The sequence below is a fragment of the Ochotona curzoniae genome, unplaced genomic scaffold (genome assembly GCF_017591425.1).
Source record: "Ochotona curzoniae isolate NIBS_2020 unplaced genomic scaffold, NIBS_Ocur_1.0 contig_3520, whole genome shotgun sequence".
NCBI lineage: Eukaryota > Metazoa > Chordata > Mammalia > Lagomorpha > Ochotonidae > Ochotona > Ochotona curzoniae.
In genome coordinates, this window is record NW_024465894.1 from 15,447,962 (window position 1) to 15,468,707 (window position 20,746).

Consider the following 20,746-nt stretch of genomic DNA (forward strand, 5'->3'; position numbering starts at 1 on the left):
TCAGAACCAGACGGCTTGTCTCTGACCATCACATCATTAGGGGAGTGAACCAGCAAACTGGAGATCTTGCTCTCCATAGCTCCTTCTCTCTGTATCTGACTTTCCAGGGAAAATAAATTTTATTTTTATTACAAAGTTGGATATACAGAGAAAGAGAGACAGAGAGGAAGATCTTCTGCCCTCTGGTTCATTCCCCAAGTAGCCACAATGGCCAGAACTGACCTGATCTGAAGCCAGGACCCAGGAACCTCCTCTGGGTCTCAGGGCCCCCGGGATTAGAACCAGCTCCCATATGGGATCTCTGAGCATTCAAGGTGAGGACTTTAGCTGCCAGGCTACTGCGCCTGGCCCACTACCCCCTTGTTTATTTTTAAGCTTTTTTTTTTTTGGTCCTGTTTTTATTATTTTACTTTTATTTGAAAGCTAGAGTGAGAGAGAAAGGAGAGAGACAGTGCACTTTTATTTGCTATTCTCCCCCAGTGCCCAGAACAGCCAGGGCCGTGAAGGCAGGAGCCAGGCCTCCATCCAGGTCTCCCTCCCGGGTGTCAGGTGCCTGGGCCATTACCTGCTGCCTCCCAGAGTCACGCTGGCAAAATCTAACAGGAAGGTGAGCAGCCCCACCCTCCCGTGTGGCCTGCCGGCATCCCGCACTCCCCCAACTCCTTTTATTGAACAACTATATTGAAATAGAGCTTTTTTTCAAGTCCTCTTGGCTGATAGACCAAGGCATACATGTTTTCATTTAAATTTTCCATATTTAAATTTTGATTGACCCAGAGCCTGTCTTGGAGGTTTTTTAATTTAAAGTTTTATTTACTTATTTTCATCTGCTTGAAAGGCAAGTGACAGGGAAATGGAGGTCTGCCACTGAGTGGCACAGCAGCCAGGACAGGCTCAGCCCAAAGTCCGGAGCCCAGAAGTCCCTCCATGCTCCCAGCACTTGATCAGCACCTGCTTCCTCCTAGAGCTATTGACAGGAAGCTGGATCCGAAGCAAAGGTGTTGGGGCCTGTACAGTAGCACAACTGCCTAATCCTCTGCCTGCAAGTGTTGGGATCCCAAATGGATCCCATATGTCCCGGCTGCTCCGCTTCCCACCCAACATCCTGCTTGTGGCCTGGGAAAGCAGTCGAGAACGGTCCAAAGCCTTGGGACCCTGCACCTGTGTGGGAGACCTGGAAGAAACTCCTGACTCCTGGTTTCAGATCAGATCAGATCAGCTGTGACCATTGAGGTCATCTGGGGAGTGAATCAGCATATGGAAGATCTTTTTCTGTCTCTCCTCCTCTCCGTATATCTGACTTTCTAATACAAAAAATAAATCCTTTTTTTTTAAAGATTTATTTATTTATTGGAAAGTCAGATATACGGAGAGGAGGAGAGACAGAGAGGAAGATCTTCCGTCCAATGATTCACTCCCCAAGTGAGCGCAACGGCCGATGCTATGCTGATCCAAAGCCAGGATCCAGGAACTTCTTCCAGGTAACCCACACAGGTGCAGGGTGCCAAAGTTTTGGGCCGTCCTCGACTGCTTTTCCAGGCTCCAAGCAAGGAGCTGGATGGGAAGTAGAGCTGCCGGGATTAGAACCGGTGCCCATATGGGATCCCGGGGCATTCAAGGCGAGGACTTCAGCCGCTAGGCCATGCCACTAGGCCCAAAAAATAAATCTTTAATAAACATTTTAAAAATCAAAATACTGTACGCTATACCTTCTGGCTTATGAATGCAGTGTTTAGACTCAGGTCAGATTGACAATACTTCTTAGTCTCAGATGTTTCAGATAAATGAGACTTGGTCTGTAACTCACCCTGTTTCTGTCTGAAATGGAATCTAAAACTGTTCTCATAGTCAGACCTGAAACAGGGTCAGTCTTAGGATCTGATAGGAATGGCTCGACTCTTTTTATTACAATATGTATTTACTGGAAAGGCAGAGTTGGAAGGAAGAGACAGACCTGGGAAGAGACTTGCCAACTGCTGCTTCACTCCCCACATGGCAGCAGAGGATGTGGCTGGGCCACACCACAGGCAGGAACCCGGGGCTCCGTCTGCGCCTCACCTGTGGTTCCACTGCTTTCCCAGGCGCAGTGGCAGGACGCCGGATGGGAAGCAGGGCAGCCGGCACTGGAGCTGGGGCTCCGACGTGGCTCCTGTGAGCTCTTCTTTCTGAGATGTTTTACTGACTCACCCACTTCTTGTGGCTGTGACCGTGACAGCGCGCAGCAGACCAGTTCACCACAGCCCCTCGTTCATGTGACCAGCAGGGTGGCCATGGGGGTGACAGCAGGGGGTGCCCCCACGTCTCCCCAGCCTCCTAAACAGCAGTGAGGTCCAGCAGGGATGGACGCCTCTCAGATGCCAGAAGGAGACCACTGCTTGGCTATCCTGCTTGGCACGGGACTGGCAGCAGCCGGCCAAGGGGGCATGACCCTCATGGAGTAGCATCTGGTACTGAATACCCTGGGGTACTTTCTAGAAACTTGTGGCAATGTCCAGACACCGGGAGAGGATGAGCCGTCTCTTCCTCTCTTCCTCGTGCCCAGAAGCTGGAGGGAAAGAAGTGGGAACCAGGCGGCATCCTGTCTGGAGCCAACAGGCACCCCAGGCCCCTCTTCCTGCCCCCCGTGGCTCCTGCAAGACCCAACCCCACCCCACCACTGTGGCCAGAGGGCTGTTGGGGGTGGGGATGATGGGGGGAAGAGGTACAAACCCTGAATATGGGGGGCTGGCCTAGGGGGTGCTTTATCTGTATTAAAAGGGAAGGTCTGGCGGAGGTCAGGAGAGCTGCCACCTGGGCCCGTGAGGGAGGGAGGCGAGAGGCGCCAGTTCTGTCCTCCCCAGGCTCTGGGAGCTGCCTCCCACCCCTGTCTCCAAGGACGAGAGCTCCCACAGGAAAGGAGGTGTCTTTTCCCCAGGCCAGGGCCAGGAAGGAGCCGCCACAAACATCCAGATGGTCACTGAACCCATGGCCGACCTCGTGACCTGCTCCCCCATCCCCACCCCCTGACACTGGCCCAGCCCAGTGGATTTGTCAGCTGGCGGTGGCAGCTAAGACCTGGGCGGGTTTCTTGTGTGTTTTGTCCTTTGGGGCCTCCTCTCCTGCTCCCAGCATTCGGGTGCCTTCTTCGCCAGGAGCCAGTGGGTGTTCTTGGCAGCCCTCACGGGGTTTTGTCCCTTTTTCTGCAGGATGGTGACCCCGAGCCCACTCCCCCGAACCCCGCCCCCTGTGCCTACCGCTGCAAGGGCATCCTTGGGCATACAGGAGCCCAGGCCCTGGCAGTGAGGCTCTCACACCTCTCTGGATTCCCAGGTGGCCTATTGGCCCTTGGTTGTTGCAGGAGGTAGCCTGGCTGGGTGGCCCGGGTGGGTGGGGGCTTTGTAACCAGACCTGGAGGAGCAAGAGGGTTTCCGTGGCTTCTTCAGTGCTGGCGATCAATTAGAGATAATGGCTGCGGCTCACTCCAGGGGCACGGCCCAGCCTTTCCTGCTCACCACCTCCTCTGGCTCTGTGTTTTGGAGGTGGGGTGGGGGCAGGGCCGGCACCGGATCCGCCTGGCTTCAGCTTTGTTTGGCTCTGCGCTCTGGGTGTGGCCTTCCCTCTCATCTGCCCACCAACAGACCCTTGCCCTCCTGGCGACCCTGTGTGTGCCACCTGACGTAGCAGGTGCCACTTTGTGCACTTCAGCACAGTTGCGGACAGGGTGCAAAAGCGAGCCATGCGGGATGGAGTTAAGACAGGCGACAGGCTGCACCTGCAGCCAAGAGGAGGCTTCTGCAGAGGCAGCACACCCGCCAGGACCTTCATGAGGAGGAGTCTGCCCTGGGGATGCAGAAGGCCCAGGCACAGGAGGGGCGGGCGGTGCCAGCAGGAGATGCCCTTGAGCCCTAAGCTCATAGTGTGTGTGACACATGGAGCCTCTTGAGACGGCTTCCTCTGCCAGACCCTGGCTGTTGTGGTTGTCTGGGGAGTGAACTAGCGGGTCGAAGATCTCTGTCTCTCCCTCTCCCCTGTCTCTGCCTTCCAATAAATCGAGAAAAATAAATAAGTAAAAGATGGGACAGGCTTGGGCCGAGGTGGTGAGGCAGGTGCGGAGTGCTTGGCTGTGCTCCAGGTGCTGAATACCTCGCAGATGCGGTCCTGGGCTCAGCCGTGGGGGACTGAGGCCTTGCTTCAGGACACCCAAGTGACTGCTATGAAGTCAGGGTCCCTCCAACGTGAGTGCGGGCACATCCCAGGGAAGGAGAAAGAAGCCAGGACGGGGCCTGGCTTGGCACCCGGGCAGCGCCTGCATGGGCCGCTTCACTGGCACAGCCCCAGTGCCTGCGCCTGACACGGGCTCGGTGACCGCTCACCGATGGCTGACCGTGCTGTCCTGACTTGTTTCCTTTGTCCGTGTCCCATGTCCACCTCCAATAACCGGCCTCCCACATCTGTGTCAGTTGGTCATGGGGCCAAGACTCGGGCAGCTGCACACTGAAGGCCCCAGGCTGGCCCTCTCCCAGCATTGCTGCACTTTAGCCTCTCACGGCAGCCTTCCAAGACCAGAGCCTGGTGAGTGTTCTCCCGTTGTAGAGATGAGAAAACAAAGACTTGCAGAGGTGAGGTCAGTAGCGTGAGGTCGCATGTGTAAACAAGGGCATGTCCCTAGCCACAAGGTCTACCCCACCCCAACCTGCACCACACGCATCCAGAGCCCTTGGGACATAGGAGCTCTGCTAGGGAGAGCTTTAGGGCGGAAGCAAGCTGCTGCCTGCCCAACTTTCTGGGGCAGGCTCTTGGAGCAAGGCTAAGTGAGTGTTTTGGGGCCAGGCCTCTGGAGCCTGCCTCCCTCAGGAGTTAACTGGGAAACCCTGGGTTGCAGCCCAAGGCCCAGAACCTGGGGGCCATCCCAGCCCAGCCCTCCCTCCCGCCCTCTCCCCCACCCCCGCCGTTGGGGACAAGGAGTCTGTTTTCTCGGGCTGGATGCGCCCTGCTCTTTTGGAGGAGAGTGAAGCATGGCATCCCCTGAGCAGTCTGGCCCCACCGGGCCTCATCTCTCATCTCACCCAGCACAGAGCCTGGCAGAGAGGGCCTTGGTTGTGACAGCAAAGGGCTCTGGGCCTCTTAGCCTCAGCCACTGGGCAGGCTCCTTTGGCGCTGTGTGAATTTTCATTGGACATGCATCTTCTGAATCAACACTCATCGAGGAGAACAGCCCCTGTCGTGACACGGACAGCTCAGTCAGTGCAACCTCACCTTGCCTCTCGCCATCAGGTGGAGAGGCGAAATGTCGTGGTGGGTAATGGAGCTCGCAGCCCGCAGCCCGCAGCCCGGCCCCGGCTCTGGCTGCTGCGCTTCGCAACCTACTTCCTTTTGACCCAACTGCTTGGATTCCTGCCACAGCCACATGGGAAACCTGGCTGGCCTTCCTGGATGCTGGCTTCGACCTGGCCCAGCCCTGGCTGTTGAAGGCATTTGGGAATGAACTAGCGGATGGATGATCTCTCTCTCCCTCTCTCCCTCTCTCTCTCTCTCTTTTTTTTTTTTTTTTTGAGATTTATGTGTTTTTTTTTTTTTAATTTAAATGCGTTACAGAGTGAGAGGTGGAACCACAAGTGCTCTTTTGCCTATAAGTGCGGGTGTGTCAGCGTCGTCACGGTGCGTGGCCTCGACCCCTTGGACACTGAGTGCACAGACAGCCCCGGTGGGCTCTGGCTGGGGACTACCGTGAATGGTGCTGCTGGAGTCCTTGTCGTCCTCGGGGACACCTGTTTTCACATTGCTGTGGTTATGCCCGGCAGGCTATGGCTGGCCTCTGCCCAGGAAGAGTAGGAGCAGCTCTCACAAGGGGAGGCAGGCTCAAGCCAGAGCTTCATGAGGGAGCAGCAGCGAAGCCCCCACTTTGTACAGCTTGTATTCCTGTCAAGTAGAAGGTACTTCCTGCCGCTGTGATGTCAGTGCAGGAACGGTGGGGCAGTCGGTCAGCGTAAGGTCCTAGCTTAGGGGGGCCTGGATTCCATGGGTGCCCAAGATGTCTCCGTGAATCAGCCAGGCACCTCTCTCCTCACTGAGCTGACATTACTGGTGCACCCTTCAGTGCCCGACTCCTCTGTTCCCTCCTCGGTGGAACTCTCTTGGATCCACCATGTCCTTCCAGTAGCCTGAGCACTTTCTTTCTGGAAGGTTCTGTGACTTCCCAAATAGACCTGCTGGAAGCAGGCAGGTCAAGAAACCATACAGTCTTCAGTATGGATCTGTTTCTCCCCTGCTGGCCCGCATGGTAGGGGCAGTTACGGCTGTGTCCCCAGGGTAGGGGCTGGCGTGGTGTTGTGCGCAGTTGACAGGGCCAGGGTGTGGTGGCTCTCTTGGCAGGGTGGCTGCTGCGCCTGTGGAGTAGGAAAGCAGCCTTTAAAGGAGAGTTAATGGAATTGCCATTTTCACCTTTTGCCATGGAGGCCTCCAGGAGAGCGAATCTCAACAAGTGGGGCTCTTCTGGTTACGCTCACCATGGGAAGCTGACGCAGGTGAGGAAGAAATGAGGCAACAGCATCAAGCTGAATCTGAGTCATCAGCCAAGGTGTCAAACTGGCCACTAGTTGTAGCCCGCTGTGCTAGGGTAGGCGCCTGCAGAGAAGAGGGGGTGGGCAGGGCTCCTGCCCAGCTCACAGAGCAGATGCCCCCTACAGATGCCACCACCTCTGGGATACCCTCCGCGCAGCATCCTGCTTCACCCTTTCTGGCTCAGAGCCCACATCCCCATGTTCCTAGTGGGAATCCTCCTTCCCTGTCTGTGACACATCCTGCACCTGCAGAGTCCCCTGACTGTGATGCTGGCTTAATTGGCCTTACCAAGGTGCGGGTACGGTCAGCTCTCAGGGGCAGAGATGGGTGCTGGCCCTACCAAACTGAAACAGCTCTGTTTCAGGAACCCAACACATCAGTCAGATAAATCCAGAAGTCACGGGAAATGAATGTGCCATTAAGGTGCCTAAAGACCAGTTATTTAACAATGGTGTGGATACAATTCAAAGAGCCATTTAAAAGAAAATAAGCCAGATCTTACTTCACTACTTACATAGAGATAAATTATCGAATAGAAAAAACTAACTTAAATATAATGAAGACATAAAAATATTCCAGGAGAAAATATGAGTGGTTTTTATAGTTACAGAGTGGGGGAAAAAAAAAAAAACCTTTGTTTTGACCCCAAACCCGAAATCCTTTAAAGGAAAAAATTAGATATAAAAATACAGAATTTTCATGTGGCCCCCAAAAAATCCTTCCATAAGTCAAATAACAAAAGGAAGACACATTTTCAAACTGTATTACAAATTGCTGGTTTCGTTCACTTCAAAAGAGCTCAAATAAGAAATGGGCAAAAAGATGTGAACAGGTTGTTTTAAAAATAATGGAAATGCTTGAGAAGCACACAGGACGGACACACACAGGAGAGGGCAACAGGAGCTGGCCGATGTGGACTTCACATCCCAGGCTGGCAGAGACAGGGGATGGCCAAGGCCAGGCACTGCTGGGCGTGCCGGACCCCGCCAGTGGCCGGCTCGGCTTCTAGAGGCAGCATCATGATCCTGGTAACGAGCGAGATGAGGAAGGCCACCCTTGGGAGAGGACTCCCTCCAGGGAAAAGGCCACACTCACTACCTTTGGTGACATACATCCTCATGTCCACAGCATCCCAGGGTCCAGGGTCCTGCTGGCCATCGGGGGCCACCTTGGAGGCCTTGCTATGGTGTACAGATTCTACCCTTGCAGGGGGTAACTGGGTGCCAGCCGCCACATGACTCATGGCATCTGGGGGTCCCCCACCCCCGGGGAAACAGGCTGAGAGAGGCATGGTACCTGGGGCTCTGATCTGGTGTCAGAACCAGAACTCAAACTCCGTTTTTCTCTTTGACTTGTCCCATGGTCTCACTGTTGTTCCTTTGACCTCCTTGCCCAGCGTGCGGCCTGTTCCCCCACCCTCACCTCAGAGTAATGTCCCGTGCACTTCAGGGCGGTGGACCAGGCTCTGGCCATCTGTCTTGCTCTTGGGTCTGCTACCACCTGGCCCTTGTGTCTCTGTCTCAGCCACTCCCTCTGCATGGGGATGATGCTCCCAGCTCTCCGCTCCCGATTCTGACCCCAGACTACAAAGATGCATGGGTTGTGCTTGGTCACTCCTTGTCTTCAGTTCCAGGACTTCAGGCAGTCCCGGAACCACAGCGAAGGTTTCGGTGAGGCCAGGGCCTCGGTGCTGTGCACAAGTGTGATTTTCTGCATTTGTTGGGTGATGGTCCCGTCTCGATTCTGGGGGAGAACACGAAGTGGGAAGGGATGCACGTCTTCTGTGTGTGGGTTCAACGGGGCCTGCTCTGGTCATCGTGAGACCCCCTCCCACCCCGTGTGCCCCATGGCCTGTTCCCACTTGTGGGGCAGGCCCATTGTCCACACAGAAGGCTGGTGGAAGGGCTTGGCTGCTGAAGGCCCATGGCAGGCAGGCAATTGCAGAGCTGACAGGAGACAGGAAGGTCGTGTTCCCCCCTTGAAGCAGCTGGGACGGTGGGAGTGTGTGTGGGGGTGGGGTGGGGCAGCGTTCCCTGCTCTGGTCTCCTACCAGACTGTGGGTGGCATGGACCTGACACTCCGGAGAGAATTAGTGGCAGAGAAATTAGGTCACTGGTTCCTTGCTGGGACCCATGCTGTGGCCGCCTTAAGGGTGGAGGCAGGGGGACCCTGCACACAGCTAGCAAGAAAGGCTGCTGGAGGGAGCTGTGGGGAGGGGCGTGAGGCGTCAGCTCCACACAGCTGCATTCTGCGCCAGCAGAGGGGCTGGGGCTGTTTCCCACTGGGATCCTGGCTCCTCCTTAGAGGCGAGGTGGGTAATTTTGGCTCGATTCCAGTTGTCCCTGACTTTGTATTTCAAGCGCGCAGGTCCACCACTACTGCTGAGAAACAGTGACCCTGGGGGTAAATGGGTGTGGCAAGAGAGCCCAAAGGTCCCTAGCAAGGGTGCGGGAAGGGATGGCAGGCAGCATGCCATTCCTGGGCAACTTGGCTCATCTTTTCAGAGTGTGGAGGGACCATCCCGTGGCGAGGAATAACTCCTACCACCAGCCCCGCCAACTCTGGGTGGTCTCAGGAGCTGTGGGCACCAAAGGGTTCTGGAAAAACCCTTGTGGGGCATCCCACCCGGCAAGGACCCAGAACTCAAGCAAGAGGTGTGAGATCTAGAAAGAAGACAATCTAGAGGGAGGCAGGTGGCTGGGAAGCACCCTTGGATCCCAGGAATCAAAGGCGCTAAAGAGTCGCTCGCCCTAAGCGCCAGCGCACAAAACCGGGGCGAGCTGCGCGTGCAGCATCCCCCCCCTCCCAGCCCCCAGGGCGCGTCCTGAATGTCGACGCCCCCTGTCATCCTCACTTCCCCCAAGGCGAAGGCAGAGAGGGACCCCCCTGAACCGCGGTCGCTGTACTCCCACCTCTCACCTGTAGAGGGAGCCCTTTTTACCTTACAGACGGTTCACAATGCAAAGCTCTCAGGCAAAGAAAGGAAAAAGCATTTAAAAAATACAGAAAAAAAGTTGGAGGGTTTAAAGGCAGGGTGTTTGAGCGCCGCAAACGGGCTCGGCGGCTGACCGCTGGGCTCCGCCGGCCGTCCCGGGCGTCCGTGGCCGCTCGAGGAAGTAGTAAACATTGCCCTTCCTCTTCGGACGCGCCCGGACCAACCGGGAGGTGGGAGCGCGCCTGGGAATTATTCTTTTTCTTTCATGGCCATTGCCCCCCAGATTCCCACGGAGGTTGCTCCGACCCTGTTGAAGCACAGGCTCTTTCCTATTCCGCACTCCAACAGCCAAGGGTTTGGCTCGCCGTGGGGGCGGGGGTGACCTGTCCCTGACCCATTTCCTCTGTCGGGGTCTCATTCTGGGGTTGCGGGGTGGGGGTGGGCGGGAAGGCGAGCGTGTTGGCGTTCCAGGCTGTGTCTGGAATCCAGGTCGGTCCTGTGTGCTCCTGCCTCGAGGCGTAGGGAGGTCCGTTCGCCCAGGGGTCCCCTTGCCCTCGGAGGCGCGCGTCCGCGGGCGGTGCGCGCCTGGGTCCTGGATGGAACCCCCCTTGACTTCCAGCGGGGGCTCGCGCGCGTGAGAGAAGCCGCCCGCTCGGTCTGGGCGACCGCACAAGGACCCTGCCCGAGGGGCAGGGGCCTGGGGGGGGGGTGAGCGGGCGGCGTCGCCGGAATGTTTGGATGGAACAGGTGAGCGCGGCGCGGGCGCTCGGGCGCCGCCGCGGGCGGGGAGGAGGGCGCAGGGGCGGCTGTAAACTAAGTGGTGGGAAAGAGACAAAGGAAGAGTGAAGAGGCGAGGTGGTGCGGAATTGAGGGAGGGGGAGGGGGCGACCGGTGGGCTGCGCGTCGCGGAGCTCGAGCTTGAACTTGATCGAGAAAAGGGGGTCTGGGGTGTTGTGTGTGTAGGGGGCAGGGGGGCGGAGGCGGTGGGGTTCGGCAGGGAGCCGGCCACGTGCCTGGTTTTTCCAGGCCAGGGTCTCCGATCGCCCGGTGGGCCGAGCACCCAGGACCCGGCAGCTCTGCCCACCGAGGCCCCCTGTCCGCCGGGAGCCGAGGGACACGCGGGGGCTCGAAGGCCCCGGGGCGCCCAGAGTTCCCGACCGCGTCTCAGTCACTTTCTTTGGACCAAGTCTCCCTCCTCCCGACCGGAACGCAGGCACGGCACCGGGAGCCGCTTCCCCGCACCCCTCCCGGCCCCGGAGACCGCGGCCTCGGAGAAGGAGGGGCGGGCACCGACCCCACCGCCCTCTCTCCCGGGCTCCTTCCCCGCCGGGTTCCTCCTCCGAGCGCTTCCCCCTTAAGAGCGCTCTCCCCGCGGGGCGCACGGCGACGACTCCAGCGCGCCCTCGTCCCCCTACCTGGCCCGGCGCCCCCTCCTTCCTACTCCCCCACCCGCCTCTCCCTCCTCTCTCCCTCCTTTCTCCCTCCCGGTTCCCTGGGTGCCTCCTTCCCCCTCCCCCCTTGCCCACTCCTCCTTCTTCGGCTCCCCACCACCTCCTCCGGCTGCTCCTCCTACTCCCCCTGCGTGCGCCCTCCCAGCGCTCCCCTCCCCCTCGGCCCCCGCCCCGTGCCCGCCCCCCTCCCCTGCCTCCCCGTGCCCGGTGCCCCCTCCCCCTTCCTCCCGGCCGCGGCGCCGCCGCCGCTGCTCGCCTGGGCCCTCCCCCTGGCCACCCCCGCCCCCGGGCCGGGCAGTGACGCGCCGCGGCGGTGCCAGCCCTCTCCCCGGGCGGCCGCGGCGGCAGCAGCAGCAGCCGCAGCTGGAGCGGTGGGGCTGTCACCGCCGTCCGCCCCGCTCTCACTCGTGGAGCCCGACTGCTCGTCTTGGCCTCGTCGCCGGCTCAGGTACGGAGTCCGGCCCGGATCCCGATGATCGGGCCGTTTCCGGGCTCCCGGCCGCCGCCCCCTCCTCCCGTCGCTGCCGCCGGCCGTTGAGCTGCGGTTGGGGAGGGGGCGGGGGGCTGGGGGTTCCGGGGAGGGGGACCTTCCAGCGCCGAGGCTGAGGAGGGGGGCGCAGGGAAGCGGATGCGCTCTGTGGGCCGGGGTGGGGGGCGGGTGAGTGTGACCGGGAGTGGGGGGCGGCCGTGGGGTGCCTGGGAGGTGTGCCTGCCCAGAGCACCCGGGGCCGTCTGGCGCACCCCACTCCCGGGTTGTGCGCGCCGCCGGTCCTGGGGGGCGGTGATTGTGTGCGCTGCACCGCGGTATTGTGCGGCGGCCACACCGTTTGCAGCGGGCTCGGCAGCGCGTCCCGGGGCCGGGAGGAAGGGCTCGCGGGCCCTGGGGTGGGGGCCGGGCTCGGGTTGCCGCCGCCGCCGCCGCGAGAAGGGAAGTGGACAGGCTTTGGGGATGTGAGGACGGGAAGCGTGGAGTGGCAGGGGGGCTGCCTGCCGCGGCACTGCGAGTTGGGACTCGGTTTACAGAGTTGAGCCCACTTTGGCAGGGCCCGTCCCTGCCCGGGGGCGGGCGCCCCTCCCAGGTGCACCGCTCCAGCCCAAGCCCCGAGCGAAGCGGCAGTCCTCTTTGAAAGGGGCACTGCTCTGCGCGCCGGGGCAGCGGGTCCCAGTCAAGTTGGGAGTCCTCGTCTTCCAGGGCTGGGCGCTTCAGCCGGGGTGCGGAGAGGGCAGGGTGGGGACCCGACCCGTAAGCTGCACTCGCTCCTATGGCAGCCTCCCGGGCTGCTAAGTGACCCCCGCTCCCTCTAGGAGCTGCGTTTTGCTCAAGTCTGGTTGCCCCTGCCGAGCCTCGCTTCCTGGGGGAAGTCCTCATTAAGTCTCGCTAATTAGCATGATTCCCGGAGAAAGGTTAAGGTTAGACCGTCCTCTTCCTCGTCGGGAGCCCCCCCCCCCCCGCGTTCATCTCGCCCTCCCCCCTCCCCGTGAGCACAAAAGCACAAAAAGAAAAGTGTGAAGAGGCGCAGATCAATGGAGAAGCCACAAACCCATTAATTTCCAATGGAACCTCCCCCCCTCCCCAACATTGATTTTTTTCCCCCTTCTGTCTGCCGGGAGGGGAGATGAATAACCTCCACATTTTCACCTGAAACGGTGTTTGGGCTCTGATGTCCTCCTCCTTGGAGAGGACTGTGGCTGGAAACAGATCCCCCCCCCCACACACATAAGACCTCGCTTATCCCCAAATTGCTGGGCATGGAGACGATCTTGCGGTGTAGACCCTTAGCGTGTTTCAGCTTCCCAGCTGGGCCTTGGGCTAAGGAAAGGCGCCCGCCCTCTGGCTGTCGCTCCAGCCCCCAAGTAGTAAATCCTGCTTGGGCTGGGAAGCCATGGGGGCCTAAGTGTGCCCTTGGACAGCAGCGGGCTCCTGTCTAATCCGGGTTCGGCCTGGGCTTGTTTGCTAGAGCAAGGCTTTAGCCTGCCACCCTTTGCTGTCCCTCAAGGGGTGGCTTGGCCCCTCAGCACCCCCAGCTGACAAGGTGCTCTTCCCCACACCGCCTTGGGGAGCTCGCTCTCCCACGGTCCAAGCCCCTCTGAGCTGGATCGCACCAAGTTGCTCCAGAACTTTTTTTTAAATGGTCTCCTGTGGGTCCTGCAGGGGAGGGAACAGGGCACTGTCTGGGGAAGTTTGTGTCCCCCCACCAACCTTTTTTTTTTTCAAGAGACACCCCTCCTCCCCTCCCTCCCTTCACATGGTGGGGCCTGGGGGTATCCACGAGACCCTGGTTGTGATAAGGAATGCTGGGAAAACAGCCAGCGGAGTGGTGGAGTGGCGTTTGCTTTGGAACAAAAGCCTGTTTTACACTGGATACAGCAGTGAGAGGTATGGAGAGGAACCCCCCCTCCCAGGCTCCGGGCATCCTTGAGTGTAGGAACAGAACATCCACATGGGCTGGCAAACCCCCTCCTGCCCCGTGCTGGGTGGGCAGGTGCATGTGTCAGAGTGTGTGTGTGTAGGGGGAGCGCAGGGCACCTAAAATGAGGCAGGTGACCAGCAGGCAATTGGCTGCCTCATGTTACCCAGAAGAGCTTGTGCCCCTGCGTTGGCAAGCAGAGCAGGCTCACAAGCAGGAAGGAGCGGCCCGGGGCAGGGAGTGTCCCCAGAAGGCTGGCCTTGCACTCTGCCGGCTGCCCGGCTGGGGAGGCGTGGAGTCCTGCAGGAAGCAGCGGCCTTGGGACTCAAGAGAGCAGTGGAGCTGTGACTCAGAGGTCCCCCCCCCCCCCCGCCCGCTGCTGAACCACTGGGAACTGATCCCCTGTTGCCTGGGATCCTGGGGGTGTCTTCAGTTTAGAAGCCAGCTGATGAGCCCAGGTGGTTAAGCCGGGGTCAAGTGTGGTTCACTACCTTCTTGGCGTGTGTGTGTGTCTGTCTGTCTGTCTCGCTTTCTGGCTGCCGTATCACGAATTTGCAGGGCCTTGAAGGGGTCCCAGGTGCTCCTGGGTTGGGGCAAAGGGGAGGCTGACTTGGGGCTTGGGAAGCCGCTCCACTTGCACACCTGGGTGCTTGCCTGCCTAGGGCAGGGCTGTGCTGGGACAGCCTGAGCCCGGTGCTCTTCTCCACTCAGCTTCCGGGCAGGGGGCTGCCCGGACAGGGATCTGTTTTCTGTCAGGTCCAGCGCCTCCCTGCACCTCCCGACCCCCGTCACCTGCCTGCTCTTGCCAAACACAAACCCAGGGCTTACGGTGGCACAGGCTTCTCAGCAAATCCTCCTCCTCTTTCTCCAGCAAGTGGTGGAGATAGAATTACAGCTCTGAGGAAAGGCCTGGAAAATACAAGGCACGCCCCAGGAGCCCGGGCCCCGTAGGATGCAAACAGCTCAACTTCAGAGACACCGGGAACCCAGTTCCAGAGAAATTGACCCCAGTTGTAAAATAATCAGGTTAGCGATAGCACCTGCCTGTGGTTACTAGCCACGGCTCCAACCCCACGGCCACCATTTCCCTTCTGCTCTCCGGGCTTCCCCTCCTCCCGGCCTGGGCAGTGACTGGTGTTAGCTGTCTGCCTAGGAGGAAGGGCCTGCCCGCTGGGTGGAGAGGAATGGAACCTGCCCATGAATTTTGGACTGCAGATAAGAGCGCTTAGGGCTTGGTCAGCTCCTCTCCCTCTGCCCCGAGTCAGGGCTGCCAGACTGGGGTGTGTCCTGGGCACTGCCCTCATGCTGCCCACCTGCTGCCCACCCACCTCCTAGGGTTGCCCCCAAAGGGAAGCTGGCCCCATGACAACCCAGAGTGGCTTGGACATTTTTTTTTCTTTCTTTTCTTTTTTGAAGATTGGTTGGTTGGTTTATTGACAAGTCAGGGTTATGGAGAGAAAGGGAGAGACAGCTTCCATCCGCTGGTTTGCTTCCCACATGGTCGCAATGACCATGGCTGCTAGGCCAAGTTGAAGCCAAGAGTTTCATCTGAACTTCCATGTGAGTGACAGGGGCCCAAGTGCTCAAGCGATCTGCTGCTGCTTTTTCTAGGCCCCTTAGCAGGGAGCTGGATTGCAGGTGGAGCAGCTGGGACTTGAACCTACTATCCTCCAAAGCCAGCTCACGTGGTGGAACTTGTGTTGCCAGGTAGGCAAGGCCACAAGCTTCCTGGTGTCTGAGGGCAGACTAGAGGAACCAAGTGCAGTGAGCAGGATGGTCTCCTGGGGTGACCCGAGAGGGGTCCCAGAAAGGATGGGTCATGTGCATTATTTGTTGTCGAAGGAAAAGTTGCATTGACGTTTATCAACAGAAAGCAAGAGGGTGGCATTCCCGATTCTGAGAGATTTCCGCAGGTACAAGCAGGATGCATCCAGCCTGTGACCTCTAGGGGTTCAGTGTCATGGGGAGGGGAGCAGGGCAGCGGTGTCTCTGGAGGTCCCTGGGTGCTCGGATGCTACAGATTTTTCCCTTCCATGGGTTTTTCTTTCTTCCCCCCCATGGGTTCTGAACTGTGTGTGTGGGTGAGTGGGTGACTGTCCTTGTGGTGAGCCTGCGTCTACAGCCCAGGCTCAAGGGCAGGGAGGCCACAATGCGTGCTCGCTTGCTTGCCCCTCTGCGGCGGGGCTGCTCCATGCTTGTGCACTGTGGGGTTCTGCTGTGGTCGCTTCCGCTGCAGGCTGTCCGTCCAGGGGCCTTGGGAAGGCTTCTCTTCCAGGTCGGGCCCCAGGAGTGTAGATGCGGCAGGCCGATGGGCCCAAACACGACTTCATTGGTTGGCTGATTTTTTTCGTGAAAAGTTAGGTTTGGAAGGGTTGATTTCCCACTTAGGAAACAACATAGCTGTGGCAGCAAGTGTCAAGGTCATGGACAAAAGCACTTCTCACAGGACTGAGGTCTCCACGTTGGGGGCAAGAGGAAGAGTCCCTGCAGAGGGGGATGTGGTCAGTGGGTAACCTGGCAGGGCTCCCCACTCCATCCACGCCCACCTGGGTGGGCTGGTCCCCTTCCCCTACATAATGAGACGTGGAGGGAAAGATCCCACCTTCATCGTCTACATTGAATGGCCAGAGCTCTCTCTGTGTGTGTGTGTGTGTGTGTGTGTGTGTGTGTGTGTGTGTGTGTGTGTAAGCTTTGGTGCAGCTTTCTTGGGGTCCTCCTGTGGAGACATTGTATCCTTTTTAAAAAAATACTTATTTTTATTAGAAAGTCAAATATACATAGAGGAGGAGAGACAGAGAGGAAGATCTACTGTCTGATGATTCACTCCCCAAGTGGCTGCAACAGCTGGTGCTGTGCTGATCCGGAGCCAGGAGCCTGGAACCTCCTCCAGGTCTCCCACACAGGTGCAGGGTCCCAAGGCTTTGGGCCGTCCTTGACTGCTCTCCCAGGCCACAAGCAGGGAGTCGGATGGGAAGTGGAGCTGCCAGGATTAGAACGGCACCCATGTAGGATCCCGGAGGGTTCAGGGTGAGGACTTTAGCCACCAGGTCAAGCCGCTGGGCCTGAGACATTGTATCCTTGAAGAATCTGATTGTTTCAGGTAGGTGGGAGAAAGTGTGCAGGGAGGCAGCCCTTGGCCTGGTGGTTCTGTAGTCAGGCTTAGGGAGAGAGCTGCTTTTGTTCATGCCTGTGCACTGTGCTTCATTATCAGCTCCGGGTCTGGGGGCCTGCTGGACAGCACTGTAGACAGAGCCCCCATCCCAGGCAGCCCCGCATGTGTCGGACGCCCCTCTTGGTACCAGGAGGTTTCAATGTCAATGTCAGATACAGCCCACCTCTTCCCAGTGGGATTTGTGGGGTGGAGGGAGGAACATAGGAATGCTGGACCAAGAGTGGCCCCACTAGTGGCAGTTGCAGAAGGGGGGATGTCACAGGGCAGCTGCTGGCCTGCCAGCCCAGGTCCCCGCTTGCACACAGCCTCTGTTCCAGCACCACACACCATGGGTCCAAGAGCCCTTAATGGTCAGATTCACACAGCCTCCTCATTGCATGCCAGGCGTCGCACCAACCAGTTCAGTGCACTGAACATGTCTCTGGTCTGGTGGGGGATCGGCAGGGCAGTGCACCTCAGGACCTGTGGGCCTCACCTTCCTTCCTTCGGGGACCTGCTCTCACTGGAAAAATACCTCAGGCAGGTCTATGATTTCAGAAGCAGAATTTGGAGAAAGTAGATGATGGATGAGGGTGTGGGACGGTGGGACAGCTGGGATGAGACATGGCCACAGAGCCGGATGTGGCCCTGGACAAGTGCCTCATCCTCTCAGGGTTTGGCTTCCTTGTTGGTAGCAAGGACCTACTAGTGGTGCCTGCTCAGCGGGCCACAGTGGGCCCACAGGGAAGGGGGATGCGGATGGCCCAGGGAGAATGTGGCACCTGCCAAGCTTTGGTTTCTTTTGTCACTGTCTTGAACCTGGCTGGGTGAGGCCCGAGCATGGAAGTCCCCAGCCCATCTCGGAGCGCCCTCCCTTCCCCCTGCAATCCCACCCCGCTCTCCTCCCTCAGCCCCAAGGATTGCTGGAACACTCCACAAAGCTTTGTCAAAACTGGAGACAGGAGGGCTGGCCACTAGGAGACTCCCTGGTCCCCGGGTGCTCACCATCTTGGGCCACTGTCTAACGCCAGTTCTGTTCCCTGTGGTGACACTGCACAGCCCCTGCCCCATGCACCGTGAGGACCACCTCAGATGCCCTGGCAGCCGGCCCTGTGGGGCTACCTCCTTGGGTCTCTTGCTTCGTGGGGGCTTTGGAGTGCCCATGGCCATGGCTTTGTGTACTTCCCTGCCTTGTGTCCTCAGCCCCTCTGAATGGGAGAGTGCTTAGAGGGCTGGGGCTTGGTCTCATCCATGGCTGACTCTCCCAGCACCAGCAAAGGGGTTTGGCCCACCGGAGATGTTCCATAGGTGCTTGTCCAATGTGTGTGAGGGGGCAGTGCTTCTGAGTGGCAATAGAAAGCTTGTAGTTTAATTCAGGAGCATTCCCAACACTGCCCAAACCTGAATTTCCCAACTTTATGCCTGGCTTCAGGTCTGACCCCGAGCCGGGTACCGTGGCCCCGACCCGTGAGACCATTCCCATAGCGGCCTTGCACTGGCACCTCTTCCTGCTGCCAGCTCTGCTCCCCACCCCCCTCTGGTTCTGTCCCATTAGCATCTGGGGTGGTTTTGTTGTCCCTTTGTGCAGGGAGGGCTTTGGGACCGGTGTGTTTCTCCAATGTGAAGATTCCCTCAGGGTGGACTCGAGGCAGGAACGGGGTTGGAGAGTCACCGGGGTGGGCAGCCAGCAGCTGGGCCTGTGTATATGCAGAAGTGCCCACCTGTGTATGCATTTATGGAGAGAGGACTATGGGTGTACTGTGTGGGGGGCTGACTCCCATTCCCAGGGTTCAATTGTGGTGGTGGTGGTGGGGGGGGGTCCCCTGCCACACAGAAGTTGTAAATTCCAGGAAACTCCCAAGTAGTGGAGCAAGGAGTGGCTGAGCTACATGGGTTCCCCGGTAGCGGGAACACTTGTGTGCTGTGGGAGGGAGGAACGGGGCTGAGGAAGTTCTTGCTGAAGCGTGTTTGCTATGCCTTGCTGGGCGGGGGCAGGGGAGGCCCGAACCCTGGGCTGTGTGAGCTGCTGGGTTTCATCTTTCTCCTGGTTTCACCACTGGCTCCCAAGCACAGTCGCCTGCTGCTCCTCAGAGAGGCTGGGCCAGAGGGAGGTGGGGTCCCTTCCTGCCCCAGGGGTTCCCGGATGACTGGCCAAGGCAGCAGGCGTGGTCCTCGCCCAGCAGCCCCATCCGGCTGTTTGGAAGGCCCTGGTGCTCCCCCCAAGGCCCTTGAGCTGAACCCCCTTTGCCGTCTGATTGGAACCCTGGCCCGCCCCGCCCCCCTCCTTCCTTCTGCCTCTGGGGCTGGCCCTGGAAACCCTGGAAGCCGCCCAAGAGCATATCTTTGAAGCGCAGCGAAGGTTAGCAAGGAGGAAGACAGAAATGTCCTCTGGGCTGGGGGAGTAGGAGAAAGGAATTCAGTGCATGTTCCCCAGGAGTGCAGCCGGCCTCCCCCACCTCCCCGCACATCTCCCTGCCCACCTCTGGCCTCCGAGGGGCCCTGTGCCCAGCCAGCCCCCTTCCCGGGGCCGCCCTTGTTTACAGTGCTCGCTGCAACCTTGGCTGGCGAGGGTAGGAGCCAGGCCCCACCGTCCGCCCCTACAGGATGCAAGACCTCGTAATTGTCTTCAATTACAGGCAGCAGTGCGGGCCCTGGGCCCTGGCTTCCGACAGGAACCAGAGTCCAGGCTGTTTCCAGGGGGGCTGGGCAGGAGGGCGCACCTCCCCTGGCGCCCCGTTGACCCCTGCTTTCTTTCTCTCCCCCCCCAACCCCCCCAATCAGGATGAAACCTCAGTGAGCAGTGGAGATTTTGATATGAGCGACTCCACATGGATGTCAGCTGAACCACACCTGGCCTCCAGCCTGAGTCCCAGCCAGGACGAAAGGATGCGGAGCCCGCAGAACCTCCACGGCCATGAAGATGGTGAGTGTCCCCAGCACTGGCAGGGGGGTCGAGGGAGTGGGCAACAGACAGATGTCCCCAGAGACACAGCAAGGCTTGTCTGTCTCTCCTGGAGGATGTGGGGGTGGGGCGTTGCATCCAGTCCTTGTGGGCTATGAAGGTGTGGGGGAACCCAGCCTCTGAAGGCTTCTGGGGTGCTTGACCCAGACCCGGCCAGCTGCACCTCCTCTTCTTCCCGTACCTGTCGTGACGTGACAGCTGTGTCCCACAGCTAGAATGAGGAGGGTGGCTGTAAGATGGGGCCCCTGGCGCGGGACCGCTGTCCACACGTCCCTGCAGCCGGCTGAGCTCTTGCCCCTGGCTTGGCTCTGCCTGCAGCAGTAGCAGCCTGCATCCTCCCTGCCTGTCACTGCAAGGGTTGGGGTCAGGAGTCAGCTCCCAGGGACCCACTTCAGAGCTCCTATGTGGGGCTCCGGCATCAGCGTGGGTATGGCGGGCCTGCAGGCGTGGGCGGCCCCCATGGTCCCCAGTGCCGTGGTTTCCGTGGAGGAGGTGGCCTCTGACAACTGGGGTGTAGGAGCCAGCAATTAGGAAGGGTCGAAGGTCGGGGCCTGGAATGTGGCAGGGAGGTGCAGGGTTAGAAAGGGGTGCGATGTTGGCTCAGTGCACCAGGCAGGCCGGAGAGTAAATAAGGGGTAGGAGCCTCCTGGTTTGGGTCAAAGTTCGTCTCCATGGCAGAACCCGTGCACCCGGCTCCCCGACTGGCCCCCTCAGCTTGAATCCGGCTTTGTCTCGGAGGAGACCCAGCCTGGAGGTGTCTGGGCCAGGGGCCGGGGAGCCAGGGCGTGCCTGTGCGAGGAGTGGGGTGCGAGGCTGCTGGGAAAGAAAGGGCTTTTGTACCTCAATGCCTCGTGAGGTCAGCGCGACCCCCCTCGTGCTGTGTGCTCCCACCGCGTTCCCACGGGGGTGGGCACTCCGGGGCGGGCAGGGCCGGGTACTGCCGGGTGGGCGGCTGGGCTGCTGGAGGGCCACACCCAGGGCCAGCAGCCGTGCTCAGTCCCACCCAAAGAGGACCAGGAGGAGGAGGAAGGCAGGATGGGCTGCCCTACCTTGCTCATCCTGGGAAGCCTTCTGGTGGTGTTGGTCCTTGCAACCACCCCTGGGGAGTGGCCACAGTGGGGGACACTTGTGGAGCCTCTCTCGGGATCTGTTGATTGGTGGGAGTGAGGCTCAGCTGCCGGTGGTCCCTAGGAAGTGAGGTGGCCAGCAGCCAGTTGTTTATCAAGGCGGGCAGCCGGAGCTGGAGACGGAGGGGATGGTGTGGACTGTGCTGCCACCAATTTAATTATTTCATCAGGG

General features: G+C 59.4%; 1 protein-coding gene across 1 annotated transcript in view; it reads left to right on the top strand.

The window, feature by feature from the left end:
- The window catches only part of NOL4L (nucleolar protein 4 like), a 106,033-nt gene that overhangs the window by 67,042 nt on the left and 18,245 nt on the right, over positions 1 to 20,746 (top strand). Inside the window, exon 5 of the mRNA XM_040981653.1 lies at positions 19,267 to 19,408. Within this exon, the coding sequence (XP_040837587.1) occupies positions 19,267 to 19,408 (142 nt within the window). The remainder of the gene's footprint in view (positions 1 to 19,266; positions 19,409 to 20,746) is intronic.